Genomic DNA, 23,156 nt, shown 5'->3' with positions numbered 1-23,156 from the left:
GGGGTACAGTAGTACTTGTTTCTCTCTTTCCGCTGCGGCAGACTGGCGCGGTGTGTCTGGTCGCTGGTGTGTTGCGCGTTCTCGTGTACGGAATTTGTGTGTGCCCCACGCGTGTAGCCCTGCGAGCTATGTGTGCGAACGGCTGCAGCACCCTGGCGGTGTCCTTGCCGGCACCCCTTCGCCGCGGGGTGGGGCGGGCCGGGCGTGGCCGGGCGCGGCGCGCCCTACTCGCCGCCGAGGTGTTCCCGGGCGTTCTCCTCTTCGCCGCCGGCGCTCTTTGCGTAGTTGGTTCGCCTCGCCGCCCCCGCCCACTCTAACGCGATTTGGGCGGCGTGCGCTCCGCAGCCTCCACGGCCGCTGCGGCCTGGGCCAGGCCATCATCGTGCTGCCCAAAATAATGGCAGGCGCGTTGCGGCCGCAGAGACAATGGCGTCCGTCGGGCCGGCGGTGCGGCGGTGCGGCGGTGCGGCAGTAGGCGGTGCCGGCATTGTAAGCGCGGTGGCGGTCGGCAGCCCGCTCTCACGCGGCACCAAAAAATGAGGGGTGTTGTTTGATGGGCCTCCCGGCCTTGGCGCTACGGCTTCGCGCCGCTTTCGACTCACTGTTTCCCAGCATGCACCGCGGCGCTGGGCCGAGCCCGGCCAAGCCCGGCGCACCGGATGTTGCTTACAAGTTTACCCCTCCTTCCTCCTCCCGGCCGGCCGCGGGGAGAGTGGAAAGGGGGGGGGGGAGTCTGCGGGGAAAGGGTGGCAAAACTTTTCAGGACGAGGCGTGGAAACCTTTGACGCATACCCCCACCCCGGCCGCCGGGCCTCCGCCTGCAAAGAGATTCGCAAAGGGATGGGCTGATTGCGGGGCTGCGGCGCCCCATAGGAAGCCGGGCCTTACATTGGGCGAGGGCGCGCACCGCTTCAGGGCCACTGGTGCGCTCTGCCACCTGCATAATGACATGCAAGGCATTGATAATGAAGGCGACTGACAACACGGCGGGGAACCTTAAAATGGCAGGGAGACCGCACCGCACGACGCCCGCCCAGAGTAGTAGTATAGGAGGCGCATAGTCACGGGGCGCCATTTTGGCGGGGTATAGTCGCGGTTCGGGCCACCCCTGCTTCTCCCTGTCCAATCGGGGCAAACTTTAGCCGTGTGTTCCCCATCCGGCCCGTCACCGCCCCTCCCCGCCCCGCCGCTGGACGGCCCCCAAAGCAGCCCTCCGAAAGAGCGCCCGGCCAAGGGCGGCGCGGCGGCGGGCCACGTAATCGCTCTTTACAACGAGTAGTGTTCACGAGCGGGCTGTTGGCAGAACGGCAGTGCAGGCAAAGGGGTTGGCGGTCCGTTTCTAAAAATACCCGTCAGCCCGTTATCGCCACTGTGCATGCGGCCCGGCCTCAGCCGACGCCAGGCTGGTGTGGCGCGGTACGGTGGAGAGTGTACGCACGCTGTGGCACGCCCCGGCACGCCCGGGCACGCCGCACCGGCCGTGCCGCAGTGCAGCCCGCCACCGTGGCCGAGGTCGAATACTCGCGAGACACGCCAGATTGCGGTTCAGTTTTTGAAATGTTTTCGCCGCCCCGCTCGGCGGAACTATTTGCACCTGACGAATCGCATGCACACACACACACACACACACGCTCACACGCGCGCGCGCACACTCACACACTGCGCTGGGCCACGCGTGGTCTTTGTTCCTGTCTAGCCTAACTTGGCGTATCGGCTATTTAAGATTTGCATTCCACGTACAGTATGTGAGTAGCGGGCGCGGGGGCCATATCATGCCGCTCAGAACTCGCTAGAACTGGCCTCGCGGTACCGCGGGACCGCCCCGCATACCGTCGGACATTACGACTAGACAGGAGCAGGCGTGCAATGGGTGGGGCGTGGGCGGAGCGGGGCGGAGGCGGACGGAACGGGCGTGCGCGGAGGATAGCCCCGCTGGGGTCCGTTCCCGTAGACGGACGGGCAGTGCGTCAGCGCCGCTGTCTGCGCCGCTGTCTGCAGCTGCATTGAGGGCAGGCCTACGGCAGGCCGCGGGGCAAGCGGATGCCGAATGCGGCACTCTCGTCGCTCGCCTCCACCTCTCTCGCAGTCATGGCACATCCCGTAGGGGTGTGAGGGAGACAGAGCGACGACAGGCCGCGCTCACCGCCCTGCCAATAACGCGCCCGCCTGCCAATACTGCCGACGCTAACGAGCGGCAGTGCGCGGACACACACACACACACACACACACACACACACACACACACACACAGGCTGTGGCCTTCACGGTCATTACAGTTCGATTTGGCTCTCGCGCATGTGTCGGGCACGCTCGTTTCGTTCGTCTGTTATTCGGAACAGTTTGGCGGAAAAATTAAAATAATAGGACGAGCGGCGGAACTTGTGTCAGGTGGCGCAACTTTCTGTTTGGAGTTCCAGGCTGCGCGGCCCGCCGCGCGAACTTTGCGCTGTGTTTCATCATCTCTTTGAAAATGGTGCCTGCATGGCGGCGGGAACGTGTGCACGGTGTGTGTATATGTGTGTATATATATATATGTGTGTGTGTGTGTGTGTGTGTGTGTGTCTATGCCGTTTAATCGCTCCAGCTCGCAAAGAGGACCCCTTTCTCGTTTTCTCTCGCCTTTTGCGCTCACATGTCCGTTTTTATTTCTGCCTGCCGCTTTTTTTGGCGCGTTCGCTGCTTTCGTAGGCGAGCGAGCCAAGTGCAATTTGAGCCGGAAACGAGATGCACGGCGCTTGTTATTTGGAACGTCGGGAAGCTCGCCACGGCCCCACCCCACACCACCCCGCTCCGACTCTGGCGTCTCTTCTCAGTTTACTGGAAAGTTTATTCGGGAAGTTGGGATCGGAAAGATTGAAACACGACGTGCGTCGAGTTTCACACAACAGTGTGTGTGTTAGTATTTGTTTGTTTGTGGCGACACCTCGAAACAAAGTCAGCGAAAGCGTCGTTAGTTTGAAACGAAATACTATGCCCGTTACACTTTTTCCGCTATCAAGGGAGCCAACACTGCTGGCTATTCAGGCCACGCCGTCGGCACGCCCTTGTGCATATTTGCACGGCGCGTGAAATCTCATGGTATGTTCCTGCAGGGACAGGACAGGCCCCACAATCACACCCACACACGTACAGACACACACACACACAGGCGCGGGCACACACGTACTCGCACACGCCCGAACCTCGCGCTCCGAGGGAGGAATATACGGGATAATATAGCAGTGGGAGTCTCCTTGCTTGTATGAAGACTTACCGCCAGAGGCAGGGGAGCAGTCTGCCGGCGGGGAAACGGGTCTGGATGGGAGTCCACCCCCGCCGTCCTGGACGAATGCATGTGTGAGAAAGGGGTGAGGAAGGGATCGCAAGAAGGTTTTTTGTCGCACAGTCTCAGTTGCACTCAAAAGAAACTGAGAGAGCCAGGCGCTGTTATTGATTTGGCTCGAGTGCGGGTTTTATTGGCCTTGCGGAACAGGGCGCGGCGTGCTCGGGGTGGGTCTGCAGGGGAACACCGCATCGTAAAGCGTGCCGCCCCCTCCAACGCTATGCCCGGCTATGCCCCTGTATCGTGTGTGACCCGGCCACCACGCGAATACAAATGATTTGCCCCCATTGCGGGCATTGCCGAGGCATTGCGAAGCATTGCGAAGCGTGTCCCCGAGGGAAAACAGGCACCCCAATGCGGTGCACACTCGAAGTCGAACACAGAGCCGAACAGAACGGACTCTTGAGGCACGCTTCTTGCCAGTCGGCATGGGCGCTGGCAGCAGGCAGCCCCAGCGCGGTGCTTGGTTCGGGAACGGTGTCGGCACACCGCGAGGCTTGGCGGGTCGAGCCGGCAGAATGAGGGAAGGGCCGCCATTGCCAGAGTGTCGGGCAGGCTTCCGAATCGTTGAACATGATGAACGGATTTCGGTTCCGTCGCCAAATGTGTACGCGAGAGGGACCGTGGGTGGATCGTGCGACCCACGCACGCCCTCCTGCCCGAATCGCTTGCTAATTTTAGCGCGGAAGCAGACACAAACGGAGCACCTGGCTCCGTGGTGGGGGATTGGCAGAAACTAGCGTCGGCCCCGGCCAGCAGTACGTTGTTGCGTGGTGCGAGGTCCCTCCTTCCTGCCTCGGCCTGCGTGGTGCCAGTGGGGGCCGGTGGGGCGTCATCTTTGTGTGTGCTCCGAGGTGGAGTCGGAATACCCCCGCCGGATCCCCATAGACCAGGCCAGCCTGGGCAGCTCCAGGGCCGATGCGCCCCGCGGAAGGCCCTTGCGAACACTTTGCAACCTGAGTGATTGGCCCTTTCTCCCAGGTGAAAGTACACCAACTACGGGGCAAATAAGGTCAGAAGGGTAGCCGGCGTCGCTCCCGCTCGGCAGAGCAGCGTGTGGCCCCAAACTTTTGACGGGCTGGATCCGGCTGAAATTTAATAATACAGCCTCAGCTCGGCCTGCTCGGCCCTCAGAGGGTAAGGGGCACCGGCGGATTAGCCGGTGGTGGCTTTTGCTGCTCTCGACTAGAAGCACCGACGAGAGCCACCCTTGGGGTTCGTCCACGTATTCCGTAACGTGTTCTAGCTCTCTTGCACTCACTGGCCGACTATGAGCAGCAACAAGGACAAGGAAAAGTTACGTGGACGACACCTTACGTCCCAGCGCCCCGGGTTGGGCCTCGAGGTGAGCCCCGAGGCGGGCACGGAGCTGGGCACCAGACTGTAGCTGCTGGCCTTGTGGCCTCGCGCGCAGCGAGCGGCCTATGAATGCAAATCCACCCCGCCCCCTCCCCCGCCCCCGCCCCGCCTGCCCCGCCCGGCCCGCCCTGCCGTTGTCCAAGCCTCGGCGCGCACACAGCCCACACAGGGCTTCACTTCGATTCGTTCCACGAAACGAAAGCTGTAACTCGGGGTGGACCACCCCTTCACTGCACGCCCCCTACCGCCCCCTTGTCACACCACAACCAAGTTACGTGTTCGGTACTGTCTAGTGCCGCGTCGCAACAAAAAGGTTTCATGTCGAGGTTTTTTGGTGTCGGACAGTTGCTGCCTTTTGCCAGGCCGCGCGGTTTGAGAGCGTGGGTCTGCCGGGGTCTCCGGTGCCGCCAAACACGAGTCCCTCCTCTCCACTCGCGTCACAGGCCTCCGCTCCCCTCGGCCCCCGGGACAAAACCTCAGCCACCGGCTGCCGCTCTCCGCTTCCCCTCCGCTGCCCTTTGGTGGAAGCAGAGGTCACGCGCTCGACCTGTGCGGGGCCCGGCCGGCCCGGCGGTAGGCCCGGCGGTAGGCCCAGCAACGCGCGAACGGAAACCAATAGTTTGACACAAAACTTGTTTAAACTGGTGCTTCGCGCGCGTTCGCGCGTCGTGCGTGACAATCAAGCGAGCGTGCCACGCGTGCGCTCGCCGACCACGCCGTGGATCAGCCACCCGGCGCGCGCACGCATTCCAGTGGGGGAATCACTCTCCGCGCACCTGCCCGCTCGCCGCCATGATTGAATCATGAGTCGCTCGCCGCACGGAGCCCGCCATTCGCCATCCGTTCTGGCCAGAAAATAAAATGTCAGCGCGTGGCGGACGGACCGACGGGGCGTTTATTGGAACCGATCCGCCTCGTGGCTCGTGAAACGCAAAGGCAGTGGCAACGGCCATTCACACGGCGGGGTCCGCTCTAAAATATCCGTTACCACCACGAAATTCTCGGTGCGATTCTCAGCACCTGAATCTAAAGAACTCCGGCATCGGATCTCGACTCCGCCACTCAGCTGGCACTCCGCGCCTCGTGCCCGCCCCGGCGCGAACGCATTCGCCGACTAGTCCATATTGGTTTATTCCTCTTCCGGAGAACATTGCCGCGAACTTTGAGGCGCCGCGGCGGCCCGCCCCTTTCAAACTCCACTTATTACATCCGGGTGCCGGGCCGGCCCGGGGCGAGGCCGCAGCGAGGGACGATCCCCGGGTCGTGGCGCCGGCCGCCGCGCTCTGCTGACGCGCCCGGAGAGGCCATGCTTCTGTTTAATTCGTAATTCGTGGATAAATTTTTACCGTTGGAGTGTTGGCCGCTTCTCCGTCGGCGGGCGGGCTCCAACGCGGACTGCCGTTCCGATCGGCTCTAGCCGCCTCCGCTCCGCCTGGCTCCCCTTCCGCTCATTTTGCTCGTCTAGACGAAATGCCAGCCCCGCAGCCCCGACCTTTCCTCCCGCCGGGTCAAACGGCAGTAAATCGGGGTGGCGGCGCCGAGACCCCTCCGCCTGCCGTCGGTCTGTGTTGCCAGATAAGTGGGCAAAAAAGCTCCAGTGCTGAAGGGTGCACGGTAAAACCAACGCCTTGGATTCCCAGAAATGTCGGTCAGCTCTCAAGAAAATCTCCTTGGGGTTCTCAGGAACTTTGGTCAATCCCCAGGAGATGGTTTTACCGTGCGCATCTCGTGAAATGTTGCCTACATGTGGTGCAACACGGCTGTCGGCGACTCGGTGAGCTCACGGGGAGCGCCTGCGATGGCCGGGTAGGCAACCCAGTGGGCAAGCGTGCACGGCGGGCGGGCCTGCCGCCAGGCGCTCCCCCGCCCCACCGCCACTGGCTGGCGGTCTGGTTGCTCCGCGCTGCGCAGCGCTGCGTCGGTGCTTCGCGCAGTGTTTTGCATTTGCCTGGAAATGTGCCGCCGTTACGCAAAACCTGGCGCAGCAAGGCGCTGGGCGTCGGGGAAGATTTGTTTCGGCGTCGCTCCACCCCCAGCAGAAGATCCGAGTTCCCCCTCACAGCCTCCCACCGGCTAAACGGCAGAGACTGGTCTGAATTCAATTATAGGACGGCTGGGAGCGCAGACAGCGCTAATGGGCCGGCTCCCCCGAGAAAAAGAAAGGAAATTAATCGAATGATGTGATTTATTTTTCGCTTATTAAGAGGTCCCCCGTTTGGCTATATGGCGAATGGAGATTCCAAGACAAGGCGTGTGCTGTCGGCGTGCTGCGCCCCGCTCGGCCGGCCTTGGTGGTGCAAACGGCGCACCCACGCGACGGTCGCTCCGTAGAGCGATTCCGTAGCGCTTAGTTCTGTCTCTCACATACCCCTTCGGAGCGAACTAGGAGTGTGAGAGAGACAGCGTCGAAACCACTGCACAAAGGCGTCCGTTCGAGCAGCCTCTGCCATAGACACAAGGGTAGAAAAACATGACGCTGCCTTAAGCAGTGAACGCGAGACGATCTACGGTGTAGGCGAAACGGCACAAGAAACGGAAGTCAAGTGTCGGGACTACGCAAACTACCCGGCATGACGCACCTCTGGTATGTCCTCTTCTTTTTTCGGCACCGCTGTCGACTCCACGCGTGCTCGGGTTTTCTGTGTTCGTGCCGCGGCCGCGTTGGGGGCGTGCGCCAGGGCGTGGTGTTAATGGCCATGCCACCCTCCGTCCCGGCGTCGCCCGGCGCGCGTCTCAAGCGTTCCTGCCGGTTGCTGCGGCATCCTTTTACACGGCGCAAGGCTGCTCGGCGCCACACCCAAGGCCCCGCCTCGCCGCGGGGCTGCTCCGAACCCGCAGGCAAGAAGCCGCGCTGGGGGCGCCTGTTGGCGATGCAGCGTGTGTGGGAATTTGCGAAGGAGATTGAGAGAGCGAGAAATAGAGGCGCGGGGCTCTGGCGCTATCGACCCGCACCGGGATGTAGGGCGGCACGCGGCGTGTCAGCTGAGCGCAGACCGGCCTGGGCCTGGCTCGTTGCCGGCGGGCCGGTCCCAAGCCACCCCCTTCCGCCGCCTGTTTAGCCCACCGCTTACCTGCCAAGAAAGGGCGTGAGTTCGAAACCCGGTCCGAACTTTGTTTCCGAGATGGTGGTGCTACCCGCAAGCGCAGTCGGGGCGTGCGGGGCCCTGTGGTGGCCGCTGCGCCGCGGCGTCCCATTGTCCGCCGGCTTTGTCCCTTTGTGCTGCTGTTGCACTGCGACCACTCGCTTATGGAAGCAGCCTCTTTGCATTCACGGCGCCCTCCGCGCAACAGCGCCGCCGTTGTTGTTGCCGACGGCTGGCTTATTTGGGATTTCACATCGTGGCCGCCGTAATTGCGGCGCTCGTCTGCGGTCTCGGAAACAAAACTTTTATTTTTTTAGGAACATGTATGCCCATTCTCGGGTCGACAGCATAGCGAATCTGTGCAACGCCGCTTGTCACGCTTTCTCTTTGTTGCTCCAATGGAATGCTCTACGAGTGCAAGAGAGGGGAAGTGCTGAAACCACTGTTCCGTTCCCCGGGCGGTAGCTCAACAGCGGTAGAGGAAAGGTGCCCCATAGACCGCTGGCCTTTGAAGTGTTGGTTCACCCTTCCATCCTCCCCAACTAGAACAATCTCTGGACGTCCAAGGAAGGAATATGTACCCACACGGGACGGGGCGCCGCGCCACACGCCCGTTGAGTTGCCTAGGCGACGAGGCCGGGTTACAGTGCCAGTGGCCGTGAGGGCCCATTGGGGGGTGGTGCCTTGCCGGCCGGCGCGGCGGCAGCGACGGTGTAAGCCGGCCCTCGAAATAAAGATCGACGGGCGGCCGCTGCAGGCCTAGGAATAGCCCACGACCGTCGGAACGCGATTCGGCCCGCGCCAGCCATCGGTCACTCCCAATCTGCTAATCCACCGCCCACCGCCGATTGCCGCCTTGCCGGGGAAAGCCTTGATAGCGACTTGCTCCTAATGGCGAGGCAGTAAAACAAGCCGCGTCGTTTGACTTTTGTTCCTTTCGAGGACCGCTGCCAACTCGATGGCCCCCTGCAGGCACTCGGGGTGGGAGGGCTCCTGTCGAGGTGGTAAATCCCCCCGATGTTTCGTTCCGACCTTCTTTTTTCGCTTTTCGCTGCCGAGAGGGGGGTTGTTAATGACTGCCTGTGGTCGGGTAGAGAGCTCTGTGTGGTCTGGGTGCTGACCCTGTGGCTGAGCGGTGGCACAGAAAGATAAAGCAATGTCCTCTCCGTTTCGCGGACTCATCATGCAAGCGACCTCCTCTAATTCCACTCGCTTGTTTTGTTGCAGGATTCCTGTCCTGGGACTCATCTGACTGCCACGTTGACCTGGAGAAAGAGCTATCAACACTTAGCAGTCTTTCACCGAAAGGAGAAGAGGCGCGAAGTGGTTCGTACCAGGAAGCTAACAGAGGATTGGGCCAATAAAAAGAAACCTCTAAAACTTTTGTTTCTGTTTGTTTAGGAGAACGTCTTGTTCAGTATGCTTCTGAAAGTCTTGTAACAGAGGTTCTTGTGCACCCACAAGTAAACACATTGCTTCAATGTGTGCGAAACCTGCTATCAAGCTTCACCAGACATCGCCACATTCTGCATGCCGGCTATACCTTCGCTGGCACAGGATCTTGGATTCTGCAGGTGCGCAACAGAAAAACGTGGAATTTGCGGTCCTGAGCCGGGGTCTTGTAACGACAGTTATTAATTAACAGTCTTTTCACCTTGCTTTTCGTGTAACTTCCCTTAATATGTTGCAGGACGGAACTTTCTCGTACGCTGATCTGGCAGAGCTTTTCCACGAGCCGGATGTTCAGCGTGTTCTGCGTGCCTATGAAAACAGCGTGTCCGTGGACGTTCATTGCTGTGCAGAAGGGCCCTGGCGAGACGCTGCTGCGTCCGCACAACCATTCACTCGGTACTGTAAAGTGAGGGTTAACCCGCCCGACGTCCTTACGGCGGGAAGTGCGGCCATTTCTGGATTTATTGGTAAAATCGTTGTTTTCATAAGAAATGTTGTAGCGCCTTATCCTTGCCCATTTGCATGTATAACATAGTTTATGGCTTCCAGATTATGTCAGTGACTTGGTTCAGCCTGCAATGCTGGAGTCGTTGCTTGAACCCAGTGATGTGGTTGGAAACATTCGATTCAGTCATCCAACGCTCTACGTTTTTCCTGGAGGACAGGGAGATGCAGCTCTCTTTGGGATTAATGGTTTTAATATGCTGGTAATTTTTTTCGCTTCATTTACAATTAATGATATACATTTTTATATTCTATAAGTAATTTCTGGCAGCCTAGTTCGTCTGATAACAACTCGGAACCTTCCAGGTTGATGGGGGATTTGGCAGAAAATCCTGTTTTTGGGATTTTGCACGACACTTAGACCGACTTGATGCAGTTCTACTTACGCGCCTTAACAACGCCAACGCACATGGTCTTGCATCCCTTCTTCGTAGAAAACGCAATGCACATGTGTACCCTCAAATAGGTCACTTCTTCTGCAACTTGCAGGTATGCGTATTATGAAAAAATAAAGGATTAACATATCTACCTGCCTTTTGAAATCATGTCCTTGGGCTCATTTTCTTAATTAATTTTATTCTAAGTGTCTCAATTTTCAAAACTTATTAGTTTTAGCTATTAAAAAACCTTCACATGCATGTAAATGCCCTTGACAAAGACCATTGGACCGTTTTTTAAAATAAATTTGTTTCTGTTCGTTTAGGATCGCAAAGTGCTTACGTCCCCGGACGGGGACAAAGATCGTGATAATTTACTTGTAAGCCTAGTTGAAGAGGGACAAGAAATGGTACTGAACTTACGCCATCTTCAGTTGAAACCTTCTCCTTGCTACCGTGACTCAGTTGTAGAGCCAGTCAACTTGTACCACAAAGTAAGTTTCAAAGCAACAATTGAACTTTTATTCCAGTTATCACCTTTAAATTATTTATATTAAACCTGCAGAATTTGTATTGGCTTATTGTTTTTGTATCGTTTCAGGTTGGCCATGGAAAACTAGATATGTATGTAGTAAGTCCAGCACGGGATTCAAGAGAAGTGAAAGAGTTTTTGGCGAAATGGAGTGCCAATGATGCTAAGCTGTTCGCTAGCCATTTGAGGAAAGATTCTAAGGACTTCCAGTTTCCTCTTCAGAACATGGTGTCAATATGTGCCTTACTAGTCTGGCAACCCGCCAACCCACAGGATAACATCACAAGAATCCTTTTTCCAGGAAGTACCCCTCAGGTCAAGATATTTGAAGGACTCGACAAAATTCGGCACCTCGAGTACTTAAAGCATCCAAGATGCACGGCAAAATCTTTGTCACCATCTTCTTCAATTGTGGGGTTAAGTAGTAGGACACAAACAAAAAAATACACTCCAACAGTCCTTGACAAAATTACGCCCGGAGAACAACAAAAGACGTACTCGCGAACTGTTCCTACAACAGAATCAAGCAAGCATCACGTGCTCAAGACGGCTACAATTCCCATAACAGGTGGTGCTACAGAAACTAAGGTGTACCGGGCTACCACAACCACTACCGTTTCTGCCACGACGGTCGCCAGTGCCAAAGTTTCGACCAAAAAGTCAGAGAAATCTATTAAAATAGAATCTGAAAAACAAGATAAAAATGAAAAATCTGAAAAAGAAAATGTCATGGCAGAAAATAAGCAAGAAAATGGGGATATTTCAAAAGAGGAAAAGGCAAAACAGACAGAGGTTGTAAAAGTTAAATCAAAAGTGCGCCAAACATCTCACTCAAGAGAAAGAAAAGCGACAAGGGTGCAACCTTCGGATAGAAAAGACATCGATAAAAAAGAGAAAAAAGAAGATAAAACGTCTCCTACCACACCAAAGAAGAGCCTAGAAGGAAGAATCAATGGCGTATCCACTCGATCAGAGAGTGCAAGTCGAGTGCAGACCCGATCAAGCAGCAAGACGCGTCGTTCCCCATCCGCAACTCCTGCAAAGAGCGCAAAGGAAGCAAATAACAGAAAAGTTGCCGAATCAAAAGTACAATCAACAAGGTCCGTGTCTGTGACCCGCACTTCAACAAAAACATCGAAAAAAGAAGAAAGTTCAGAAACTCATGTTAAAACCAAATCAGTAGAAAAGCCTGTTACAAGGCGTGTTAAACCAACGTCGCCCAGCAAGGTGGCTAAAGTGCAAAGCTCACCAAGTAAAGGCACTCAAACCAAGCCAGTCAGTGCCAAAACTGAGCGGCCGGCCCCGATTCGAAAATCAAGGGCTAGTGAGAAGGACGAAGCAGAAAAGAAAATTATAAGCATGTCAACGGTCAACACTAATATTAAAGAAGCACTTGTGCTTGAATCCAATAAACCTTCGAACGAAGAAGAGCAAGAAAATAAAAATGCTGAGGAAAGTGGAAATGGTATTGTTATTGAAGTAACAGAACTAGACACAAATGTTGCAAATGAAGAAAAACAGGAGCAAGCCGATGAAAATTTATCAAGTACTCAAATTATTAGTGGGGAAGAAGACGAGAAAAAGTCCGAAGATGAAGGGCGGTCACAAGGGGCAGAAGCTGAAGTAGAGGAAGAAGATGAAGACGAGTATTTAGTTATTGAAAAGGAAGAACCTTACACAGAGGAGTCGTTCCAAGATCAAGTCAGTGCTGAATCGCACGTTCCAGCAGGTTCAGATGATAGGGGTCTGTCAGATGAAGACGGCGAGGATGAGAAGCTAAGGAGAGACACGCAGGAATCGGAAAAAGTAAAAGAAGTCGAAAAACCACGCAAGAAATCAGAAGCCAAATTAACCATGCAACTGACTGACAAAGAGCACGCTGAACAAATTTTGAAATCAAGTACTGAAGAATGCACTTCACTTGAAAGGAAATTCAGCTTAAAAACCGATACCACTCATTTAGTTGTTGATGACGTAATAAGTCCTGAGAACAAAGACAAAATAGTTGAGGAAGTACAAGATATTATTTTGTCAGCCACCGAAATTGTATCAAAGAAAGAAGAAAAGTTGTCACCAGAGGGGGAAAAGCGGGAGGCAGAAGATTCTGATGAAAAGGAAAAGAATCTTGTAGACGAAGAATTAAAATGTGTCGATGGAAAGCAAGCTTCAAGTGAACTGAAGGAAGAAAGTCATCCCGACGAAAAAATGTCTACTACCGCTGAATCAGGAGCAACCACAGCGCCGACCTTACCGGAAGATGAACGCATTCCATTAGATGATATAAAAGAAGTCGTAGAAGAAAAGCATGTATTGGAAGATACAAAAGAAAAAGACCGAGAATCGCCTAAGGATGACGTTGGACACGAACAATCCGTCCCTGATAGACCAGTGCATTTTGAAATCCGTGGGTCCGCTGTTTCTGCCCTGCATCGGGACATGATAAAAACTCCAGATGAAGTGGCTGATTTGCCTGTAGATGAAGAATACGACCTTATGTTCAATAAAGAAGAACAGTCAAGGAGTCCGGTCGATGTCCAGCATTTACCTGAAAAGGACACGCCACGTGAGGAAATGAATCAGCAGGGTGAAAAGTCTTCACCAGACGTGCTCAAGGAAGTAAAACAGGAACAAGAAGAAATAGAACAACTTAAGGACATACAAGAAAAACTGGATGCAGAAGCTAACCTTGATGGAAATATCGTTCCTCAAAATACCTCAGAAACAGTGGTTGCTGCAGAAAAAGTGGATTCTATTCGAAACAATTTGTCAACAGATGTCGAAGCGAATGATCCGAATTCTGATATTGTTATTTCTTCTGAAAAAAGTGTTTCCAAGAGTGATGTAAATGAAAAGGACATAGATACTAAGAAAGAAAAGGAAGTTCACATCAAAGAAGAACCGTCAAAGATAGAAGCGTCTGTTACTGGTCTGCAAGTTGTACAAAAAGATGAGATTTGTGTGAGCCTAGAGGAATTGAGGATATTAGGACACCAAGTTGAAGATTTGAAACCATCCGAAATAAAACGGGATGATGCAAAGTATGTGGAAATAGAGCCAAGCAATTTACGCGAAGCTGACATCTGCGTGGACGTGGGTGCAAAACCGATGTCAATATCAATCTCTTCATTTGATGAAAAGGAAACCATGATTGAAAAAGATGTGGTTTCTACTAGTTTTAATCAGGATATTCACGGTGCACTTGCAATGGTAGCAATGCCAGAACCTCTCGAGGTGGTTCAAGAAGATGTCTACCTGGAATCCAGCGTCGAAGAAGAACCAGTCTACGGCCAAACAGATTCACCTGCGTTGCCCGAGTACGTTACTGTCACTCCAGACTCGTCCCCAGAAGGATCTAAGTCGCCGTCACGGAAAAAGTCAACAGGTTCTGACAAAAATGAAGGTCGTAAATCAAGTCTTGCCAAAGGAGACAGTCGGAAATCAAGTATAGACAAGATAGACAGCCGGAAGTCAAGCATAGTCGAAAAAGAGACAGAAATGCAAACGCAAGAATTAGCTGCAAATCTGCTTCTTAGTGAAAAGTTAAAGATGGACACAGCAACTAAAGTTGCGTCACCTGAGGAACAAGGCAACAAAATATTGATAGCAGATTCAGCAGATTTGCAGGAAAATATTCAACCTTCAACTACTACCACAAAGGCCGAAAGCACTGATCTAACTGGATCGTCTACCAAAGAGGAAAGAACGGAGCTAACATTACTAAGTGGCACACAATCACCACAACAGGCAGTCCAGGGTGCCGACTCTCGGAGGGGTTCTGCTCTCATGCCTGACACTGAAAAAACCAATCTTGGCACTGCAGATTTTGACGAATCTGTAACGTTGCATCAGCCACAAGACTTAGTTTCAAACGCACTATCGGAGGATGTGTCAAGCAGCACATTAACTGTTTCACCGAAAAAAGAAACGTCAGCTATCCAAATTGACGATTCAAGTGCAAAACCAATTGTGGCTGAGGAAAAATCCATTGATAAGAGCACGCCAAGTCAGGACCAAAAATTGTTAATTCAAGAAGAAAGTGAATCATTCCATCAATTTGCTACAGACCTAAAGCTATATGAAGATATTATTCCGGCACTTGTCACAAAAAGCGTTTCGGGTTTAACAAATGATAATTTGATGTTAAAAACAACAGAAGCTATTTGTAAACAAGATGCCGAAAACTCACCCGACAAACGCGTGGAGAGTTCTGTACAGCCACTCACTGTTAAAGAAGAATTAGACAATGTTGAGTCACAATCTCACACACAAAGAGATTTAATTGAGATATCTTCTAGTGACGCAGTAATTAACAATGAAAAACGGCAGTCTGTCACAGTGGAAACAGAAGAAAGAAATACAATAACGTTAGAAAAAGTAAAACAAATTACGTCTAACGCAGCAGATTTCGAGCAAATTTCTCCTAAGAAAGAAACAAGCTGTGACAAGAAAGACCTGGGTGTTACCTCCTACACGGACAAGGAAGTGGGAAAAGAAGAGCAGCCCTCAGAAGAATTATTGGAAGAAATAAATTCACCTATCCAAACTGATGCTATAAATTTAAGCGATACAGTTGACAGCAAAACAAATGAAAGCGGAGAAAAATCACCGCTTACAGGAATGGAAGCAAATGAAACTGCTGACAGGGGAGATGGTTTCCCCAAAATACAAGAAGTACTCGAAAAACGGTCTTCAATAAAAACCGAAACAATAAGTGTTACAGAAATAAGCAATGCTCGAGAAACCAGTAGCCAGGAACAACAGGTGTCAGTACAAACGAAAGTGGATGCCACGCCAGAAAATGTGGCTATCGATTCTTCGCAGCTAACTCCTGGAAAGGGTGAAATAATTCGGTTGGAGGGAAATATACCGGGCCCCTTAGATTCCGCATCAAAGATAATCCCCGCAGAAGTGCCCCTAGTTCAATCGCAACAAGTAAATCTTCATAAAAGTGAGGCACAATCAATTGAAAGCAACTTAAACAAAGAAGCTAATGAAACCTTGAAAGATTTGCCTGAGTTAACCTCAGCCATGTCAGAATCTCCTGGGGCACCACAAGACAAAAAAGAAAAACGTGATTCAATTCAAGAATCTGTTTCTCCTACCGTTAAGTCTCCTGCAAAATCTTTGGAGTCATCCCCTGAAAAAGGAGAGTCGCGCAAAGGGACTTCCTCGTCTCTTGAACAAAGCTGTAAAGAAACAGCTAAAAATCTTGACGAGTCAAAGGCTGTGGACATTCGAAATTCACAAGTGGCGTCTGAAATGACTAGTATAAACGAAACTGTTCAAATAGAAAAGGTAGTCAAAGAAGAGGTTGTAGAAAATACGGAAGTAGTCGATAAATCGAGCCCGTCAGTTCATGAATATGAAGAAATCGAGACAATTGAAGTCACTAAGTCAAGTTCAGAAAAAGTTTTATCACCTGACAAGGTTTTATCCGTTGAGTTAAATACTCTGAATACAGTTGAGGCGGACAAGGGAAAGGAAGATACTTCTCTGCAACTTGTGACACAAGGCGAAACAGTAACAACGATTCTAGAAACAATTCCTCCCATGTCTCCAAATTCTCTTAAATCATCAAACGCTGTATCTCCAGAAATCTCTCCTAAAGCTTCCTCCCCTGCCTCCCCAGAGAAAAATACTTCTGAAGTTAGCAAAAAAATTGCAGATAAAAAGGTAACACCGCCTTTATCTCCGAAAGATAAGGTATCTGGAAGTGTTACTGAAGTTGAAAAAGTACCGAGCAAAATTCACGAAACAAAGGAGTCACCCGTAAAGTCCCCAGCACCAGCTGTTACTTCAGTTTCGGAATCACTTACATCCTCTCCAACTCACACAACTGCTCAAACCCTCAGCCCGAATTCAGTGTCACCAGAACCCACAGTCACTAAACAACTGCCGGTAGACTGTGATATCCAGGCACATACTTCAGACTTGGTGACCACGGCAACTAGTGAGAGTGTTTCAACTAAATCTTCATCAGAGGTTATAAGCGAGCATGAGACTGCAAAAATCTCCATTTTAACTGAAGAACGATCAAGTCAAATTATTACTGAACAAGGGACATGCGCGGTTGAGCACTCTTCTGAAGTACAATCTTCAACAATTCAATTATCGCAGGAATCCTTTGATGAAAAAGAACCTTCAGAATCTAAAAAGTTAAAGAAAGAGTCGGAGGATTCAGAAAAGACACTTGTTGAAAAAGACAAGCAAGAAAAGTCAGCCAAAGATGCTTTTAAACATTGCTCACTAGAGTCCTCGACGTCTGCTTTTGACCACAAATCTGACGGGACTGGAGTACATGTACAACAAACTGACCTGAATATAGCCACCGATGAGACGGCTCTAGAGGAAGAGCGCAAGAGTGGGGCTACGACACCATCCATTTTAGTAACAGGATGTAAAACACTAGCCCGCCAGAGCCAACCAAGTGAATCAGATTCTGAACTGCCCGAAGAAGACCTTAAACGTCAGGATGATGTATTTGAGGCTGCCGTTACTCCGGAAGATCCTCTTTTAGAGTCATCTGAAAAAGGTTCGTCTTCCAGTTTGGAAAATTTGGTGGTCACAAAAGAGGAAGATTCAAAAGATGCACGCGCAAACTTACTTGCATCTGAAACAGAGCAATCTGGCCTTTCGCATGGAGAAATTCTGGCAATAAAGAAGAGCTCTCTTGATCTTACTCGGGAGTTCCTTGAAGCTGAATCAAAAAGCCACACAGACGCCACCGCCTCCGATTTGCATAAATCTTCTGTTTTAAGCGTAGGGCACTCTGGTGGCATTTTATCTGCAGCCGCAATACCCGCAACTGTCATATCGTCTGTATTAGTTGGTGTTGAAAAAGCGGAAGCTGCAACAAGTCCAATGACGCCTCTTGAACCTACGGGAAGAACAGTTATTCATGGCCAAAGCGATTTTTCTGATGAAAAACATGAATCCTTACTACAAACTCAAATAAAAGAATCTGATAGTTCACTTAACAAGCACACTGCGGAAAATGCTCTTGCTTCTGCGGGTGAAATCAAAATTGGCAGTAGGTCAGAGGAGACAGAGGAACCCGAATTTACACTTGTTTCAAAAAGCGTACATGAAGAATACGTAAATGTACCTTTTAATGAGGATGGTGAGTGTAAGAAACTAGCAGCTACAACTACTGTGTCGACTTTCACTGCCAAAGATGTTAGCGATTCCCCAAAACATGGTGACCTAACCAAAACTGTAACGACAGTCACCAAGATTACAACGGACAAGGATGGTTCGGATGCCATGGAAACAACAACGACAGAGGAAGTTCTCAGTGAAGGAAAAATAACATCTGTTTCTACAAAAACTGAAATGTCACCATTGCATAAGCGATCGACACCAGAACCACAAGAAGAAGATGGTTCTGACAACGCTCAACAAGTAGCAAGTTATCCAAGTTCTTCTGAAGAAAGGGGCTTTGCAAGTGAATGTGTCGTGGATCCTGCGCGCATTCTATTGGAATCAGCTGTTGTAAGTGTAGTTGGAGGCGTTGCTTCCGTAAGCAAAAATGTTACAACAGGATTCGATGATGCAATGTCTGCTGGATTAAGTGTACTTAGTTCTGTCGTTGGCGTTCGCAAAGATTCTCTTGAAGCAACTCGAAGCTGTACTCCTGCCTCCGATATTGATATGGAACCTTCGACACCACACAGTGATATAAGCAGTGGCCAAGTGTCACGGGCGCCCACTAACATTTCTGAAAGTGACTTTCACCCAGAAAGTGAAGACGACGATGTGCCCGGGTCGCCAACTAGCCTTACCTCACAAGTCACACATTCACCTCCCCCTCACTTTGACTTTGGTGTGGGTGAAACCCACAGAAGTGGAGCGAGAGGAAGTCAAGATGACCAGTGTGTATTAGAAACCAAAGCTTCGACCCAAGTTCGCCGCCAGACAATTGCAGCTCCTATGACTACCTCTATGTACGGTGCAATTTCTGGCAGTCCTTTAGATGAAAATCCAAAGGACTCTACAGGCACTCAAAATGAGCCAATGATGTCTTCAGTATATAACTTGCCTGAAGAAAAGACCACGTCCCTTGGCGGGTCTGTTGATATAATGAGTTCAAGTATGATTGGTGAGTTCAGCAGTTCAAATGTCTTAGAATTTGATCAGGCTGTTGAAGAGCACAGGGCCGCTCGTGGGACAGACCTGACTAAAAGTACAGAAAATGTGTTGTCAGTCTTGGACTCAGGTTTTAGCGATACTTCATCATTGGTCTCAAAACCAGAAATTATTCAAGAAAAACCCCAAAGCAGTTCCATTCACTTTTCAGAAACCCAGACAAGTCACCTATCAGAAGAAGTAAAAGAAGGTGCAAAATCCGTTGAAGATAAAACTGCAGCATCCAAAACAAAAGATCCAATAGCTGGATGGGGGGAGCCCCTAGGACTACCATCACCAGTTCCCCCACCTACAAATGAGGAACCAGTGCCATCTCCAAAAGGTACACCGCAAAAAGACAGACTTGGAAGCAGGAAACCAATCGTGGACAATAAAAAGAGGCCTGAATCTCCACGACGAGCTAAAGGAAGCAAAAGTAATGCCATTTACATAGATCTTACATACGTACCACATCATGGAAATTCATACTACACCTCCCTGGAGTTCTTCAAACGGGTGCGTGCTCGATACTACGTTTTCAGTGGAATCGAGCCCAGTCGGGAAGTGTACAACGCACTTCTGGAGGCAAAGCAAACATGGGAAGACAAGGAACTAGGTTGGTTTTTGTGTTTTCCTTTTGACGACAATATTATGCAAATCAAAGTGTTTGTCTTTAAATAAATTTTCTTTTGTTACAGAGGTTACCATAATTCCAACTTATGATACGGACACACTAGGGTACTGGGTGGCTGAAAATGAAGATGCGTTGGCCAAATACAAGATAGACCTTTCTCCGTCAGCGTCAAGATGCACAATAAATTTGCAAGATCACGAAACAAGCTGCTCTGCGTATCGCCTCGAGTTTTAGGAAAAATTGATTTTCTTTTGCCGTTTTTGTATGCGTGGTGCTAAACTATCGTTACTACAACTTATAGTTTGTTTTAAAGCATACGTATAGAATCTATGCACAAGTCTTTATATAATATGTTAAAGAGAATGCAGCTTAATTGAACCGTATTGAAACTGTTTTTATTTCTTTAAATTTATTATTTTAGAGCAAATGCCAGAACATTTTGTATCTGTTCCCAAACTAAGTGATCTTTGATTTTTAGAAGCCTCTTTTTTATACGTAAATCTACATTTCATCTTACAATCAATTTAGAAACGTTTGCACTATTAAAAAATTGGTTTCGTTACTGTTTTAAATTTTATCCCGTTTGTGTCACTTTATTTGCTATCATCTGTCTTGTAATATGGTTTTTATTTAACTATCCAGTGCTACATCATTCTATGTAATATCGTCTCTACTTGTCTTGGCGCGCCATAACAGAGGCTCCAAGACCCGTCCTTTAGAAACTGTCCAAACCAATGACTGAAGTTAATTGGATTGTTTTTTTCCGAGCCACCTTCACGGTCTCCCTCCTTTTCACAAGGGACCATAGACCCAAATATAAAAATAAATCAGGTCATTCATTCTAACGAATCTTTGGTGGCACTTCTATTTGTAATCCTGGTGATTGTGTCGTTTTACCAATCCATTGGAATGGCCATAGTTGCCATCAAATGTATAAGTCCCACACAATCAAAAATAAACTGGGAGTGTTATTTCGACTTTACAGATAGTTTTACTTTTTGTGTTTCACTGCAGATTCTCTACTTAAATCAATGTAACCAAAAGTACACGATAATTATACCATGCGCTTCAACCAACTTCTGCATACAGGATTGTTGGATGTTTTGTTTCACGTAAGGGCAGAAATCCTTTTGATAATGTTTTGTTATAATAAATTGGAGAATACTTTTGCAGTAGCACAATATTCATCTATTTGTGAGAAAACTTGCCTAAAAAATTTACAATGTAAATCTTAATTTATTTCCCTTGTGGCCTGCCAACTCATTGAAACAGGTAAAAAGTGCATTAGTTCGAGTTGAAGTTGGCCATTTCTTCCTTTCAGTCATAAAGATAAGCACATAGCTTTTTTCATCTAGAAACTATTTAACAACTTACCACATCTGTTTTATGGTGGCTCTACCTCTAGAATAGATAGAATCACGGTAAATTTAGATATTGAACGGCATTTAAATGGACCTGTTGAAACCGATTGTAAATTATCTTACAAAATGAAGAAGTGTGAAGGAGTACATCTGAAAAGGACGTGTGGCCTCTTAGAGCAAAAGGCATCAAACTGTTTTTATAATTTTGAAATGTTGCACGCTGTCATTTGTTGTGAGCCAAACGCTTTAGGATATAAAATTATGCATTCTTAAAATTTTATGTGATATTTGTTGAGGTAATGTGTGAAAAGAGCTGAACTTTACCCAGATTTAACGTTCGTTATTTTAAACAAATAAGCTGCATTTGTGATTATGGTCAATGTGGAATCAGAGATGAGTTAATTTTCTGTAAAAGTACAGTAATGATGGACTCCCTTTCTCATTCTGCTTCCACATAATGCCAGACAATAGGTCACTTTCTGGATTCGCTCTTCTGAAGTATACTTATCCTATAATATGCCCTAATGTTGCATCTTCTCATATATGTGAGATTATTTATAAACACAGAAGTATTTTATGTAAACTCTTTGCAAGACTTTCAGAAGAGCGTTTGTCCATATTGTGGCCCGGGTAACGCAGAACTGGGATGATGCATGTGATAAGAGTGGTGGCAGTATATAGTATTCTTTTTTGAATCTGAATCTAAAGAAATACGACAGCAAAGCAGAACTAGCTAATCTTAACAAAAGAAAATGCTTTTTCAAATTTAAGCCCTGTTAACATTTTGTCTTAGCCATGCAAGAAATCCAGTTTTATTTACAGCTTCACCTGAGAAGAGACTGGTAGTCGTAGATTTGGGTTGTTTTGTACTAATGTAGAGTTTATCGATGTTTCTCATAACAACATACTTAAGCAAATGCTCTCCCTGGTTTAGGGGCTGCAATTTTTCAATTTGTATTTTAACTTTGTTCATATCCTGAAAGATGCTTCCCATAATCTCGGATACTTGGCTCAGGGTTAAAGACCAAGGTTATGTAAAACAAACGTTCTGTTGTGTTTAAAATAGTGTTTGAAAAATGTTAAAATAACTATGACCGGCGCGTCATCTTTCCGTACATTGTGTGTCCTTTTGATCGGGCTTTGAACCCGTACGTCTGTTTGCATCCAAATTTCTCACCGGGATGCTAGCCGGGAATATAACCTGCGCATAGGCTTTCAGTGTAATGAGATCAAAAGCTGTTACATCATTAAAATTCCTATGTAAGCATTGCTGTGCTCATAATTTTAACGTGATGTGCTCCAAGATGCTCTGCAGGCTGCATTTTAGTTGTCTCATACATTTGCTTTTTCCATGTTTTAACAAACATTTATGATACGCATGTATTGTATACTACAGACTATTATTTTGTTGTGTGAGTATTATATTAATTAGATATGTTGATCAATTTATTAAATATTTATTGTGTATTTATTTCGAATAAATAGTTAATAAATCTAGAATTTTGTAAACAGGGAGCAAGGAATCCTTAGCAGACGACGTTATCATAATCTTATCATTGATACATGAGGTTTGGGATATTTCATTAGCTGTTTGTGATTGGAGAAATTTTCTGACACATTCTGGAGACATTTCCAATGTAAACTTTGAATCTAATGGAAACATCTTTGGTGGAAACTCTGGCATCAGTTTTGAACTTTGCCAAACGTCTAGAAAAGAGTCCCCTTTGTTTTTGATTTACGAAATATTTTGTTGAGAATGGTTCGTTTCGCTCCCTTTTTAAATATTTACTGTACTGTGCTTTGATTACTGATGTCAGCGTTTCGTTCACTGATTCTTCGTACTCAGTTACTGTTTCATTTTTACCACTTTTAAATTTTCACGCACTGGCCGTAACGATGCCGGAACATCGCACTGAAGGTGTACTGAAAGGATTGTGAACGTTCCTAAGTTATTAAGACACGTGGGCCTAAATGCGTACCCTTCAAGTCTAATTTTTTTAACTCACGTTGAAATGCGACACTTAGTGTGAGGATATTCATAAATTCTTGTGAGATCCGACCTGTTACTGGGCGCGCTCGTGTCGTTGCTGCTGCGCGAGTGGTAGGGCTGCTGTGACCATAAAATGACTGATTGGGTGGGGATAGGTGAAACAACTGAAAGCAGGAACTAAGGATTGAAACTTGAAAATTCGCGCAAATGAGTTCTGAGTTAGCCTTAAAAGCGTCTCAAAGGAAAAATTTGCGTTAGCCTTTAAGGATTGCTTCTAGTCATTGTAACTTATTCAATTTTGCTTAATGAATTACAGTATAGGGTTTGATTGTCTGAAAAAAAAGCATTATAAAACTAACTGAAAGTGAAATAAACATCATCTCCATTTATGTTCCATTCCTTCTAGCCCCCAAATTTT

The 23,156-nt window shown here is 48.8% G+C and overlaps 1 protein-coding gene across 1 annotated transcript in view; it reads left to right on the top strand.

Annotated features, from left to right (window-relative positions):
• Nucleotides 1-23,125, top strand: part of LOC117639018 (microtubule-associated protein futsch) — a gene marked incomplete at its 5' end in the record, with an annotated part of 79,027 nt that extends 55,902 nt beyond the window's left edge. Inside the window, 8 exons of the mRNA XM_034374326.1 lie at nt 8,992-9,090; nt 9,166-9,338; nt 9,455-9,683; nt 9,766-9,923; nt 10,027-10,209; nt 10,424-10,591; nt 10,699-19,369; nt 19,452-23,125. Of these exons, the coding sequence (XP_034230217.1) occupies nt 8,992-9,090; nt 9,166-9,338; nt 9,455-9,683; nt 9,766-9,923; nt 10,027-10,209; nt 10,424-10,591; nt 10,699-19,369; nt 19,452-19,621 (9,851 nt within the window). The remainder of the gene's footprint in view (nt 1-8,991; nt 9,091-9,165; nt 9,339-9,454; nt 9,684-9,765; nt 9,924-10,026; nt 10,210-10,423; nt 10,592-10,698; nt 19,370-19,451) is intronic.
• Nucleotides 23,126-23,156: the final 31 nt, after the last annotated feature.

Source organism: Thrips palmi, unplaced genomic scaffold (genome assembly GCF_012932325.1).
Source record: "Thrips palmi isolate BJ-2018 unplaced genomic scaffold, TpBJ-2018v1 HiC_scaffold_10, whole genome shotgun sequence".
Classification (NCBI taxonomy): Eukaryota; Metazoa; Arthropoda; class Insecta; order Thysanoptera; family Thripidae; genus Thrips; species Thrips palmi.
Note: the sequence above shows the minus strand (reverse complement) of the source record. Positions and strands in the feature narration are given on the sequence as shown.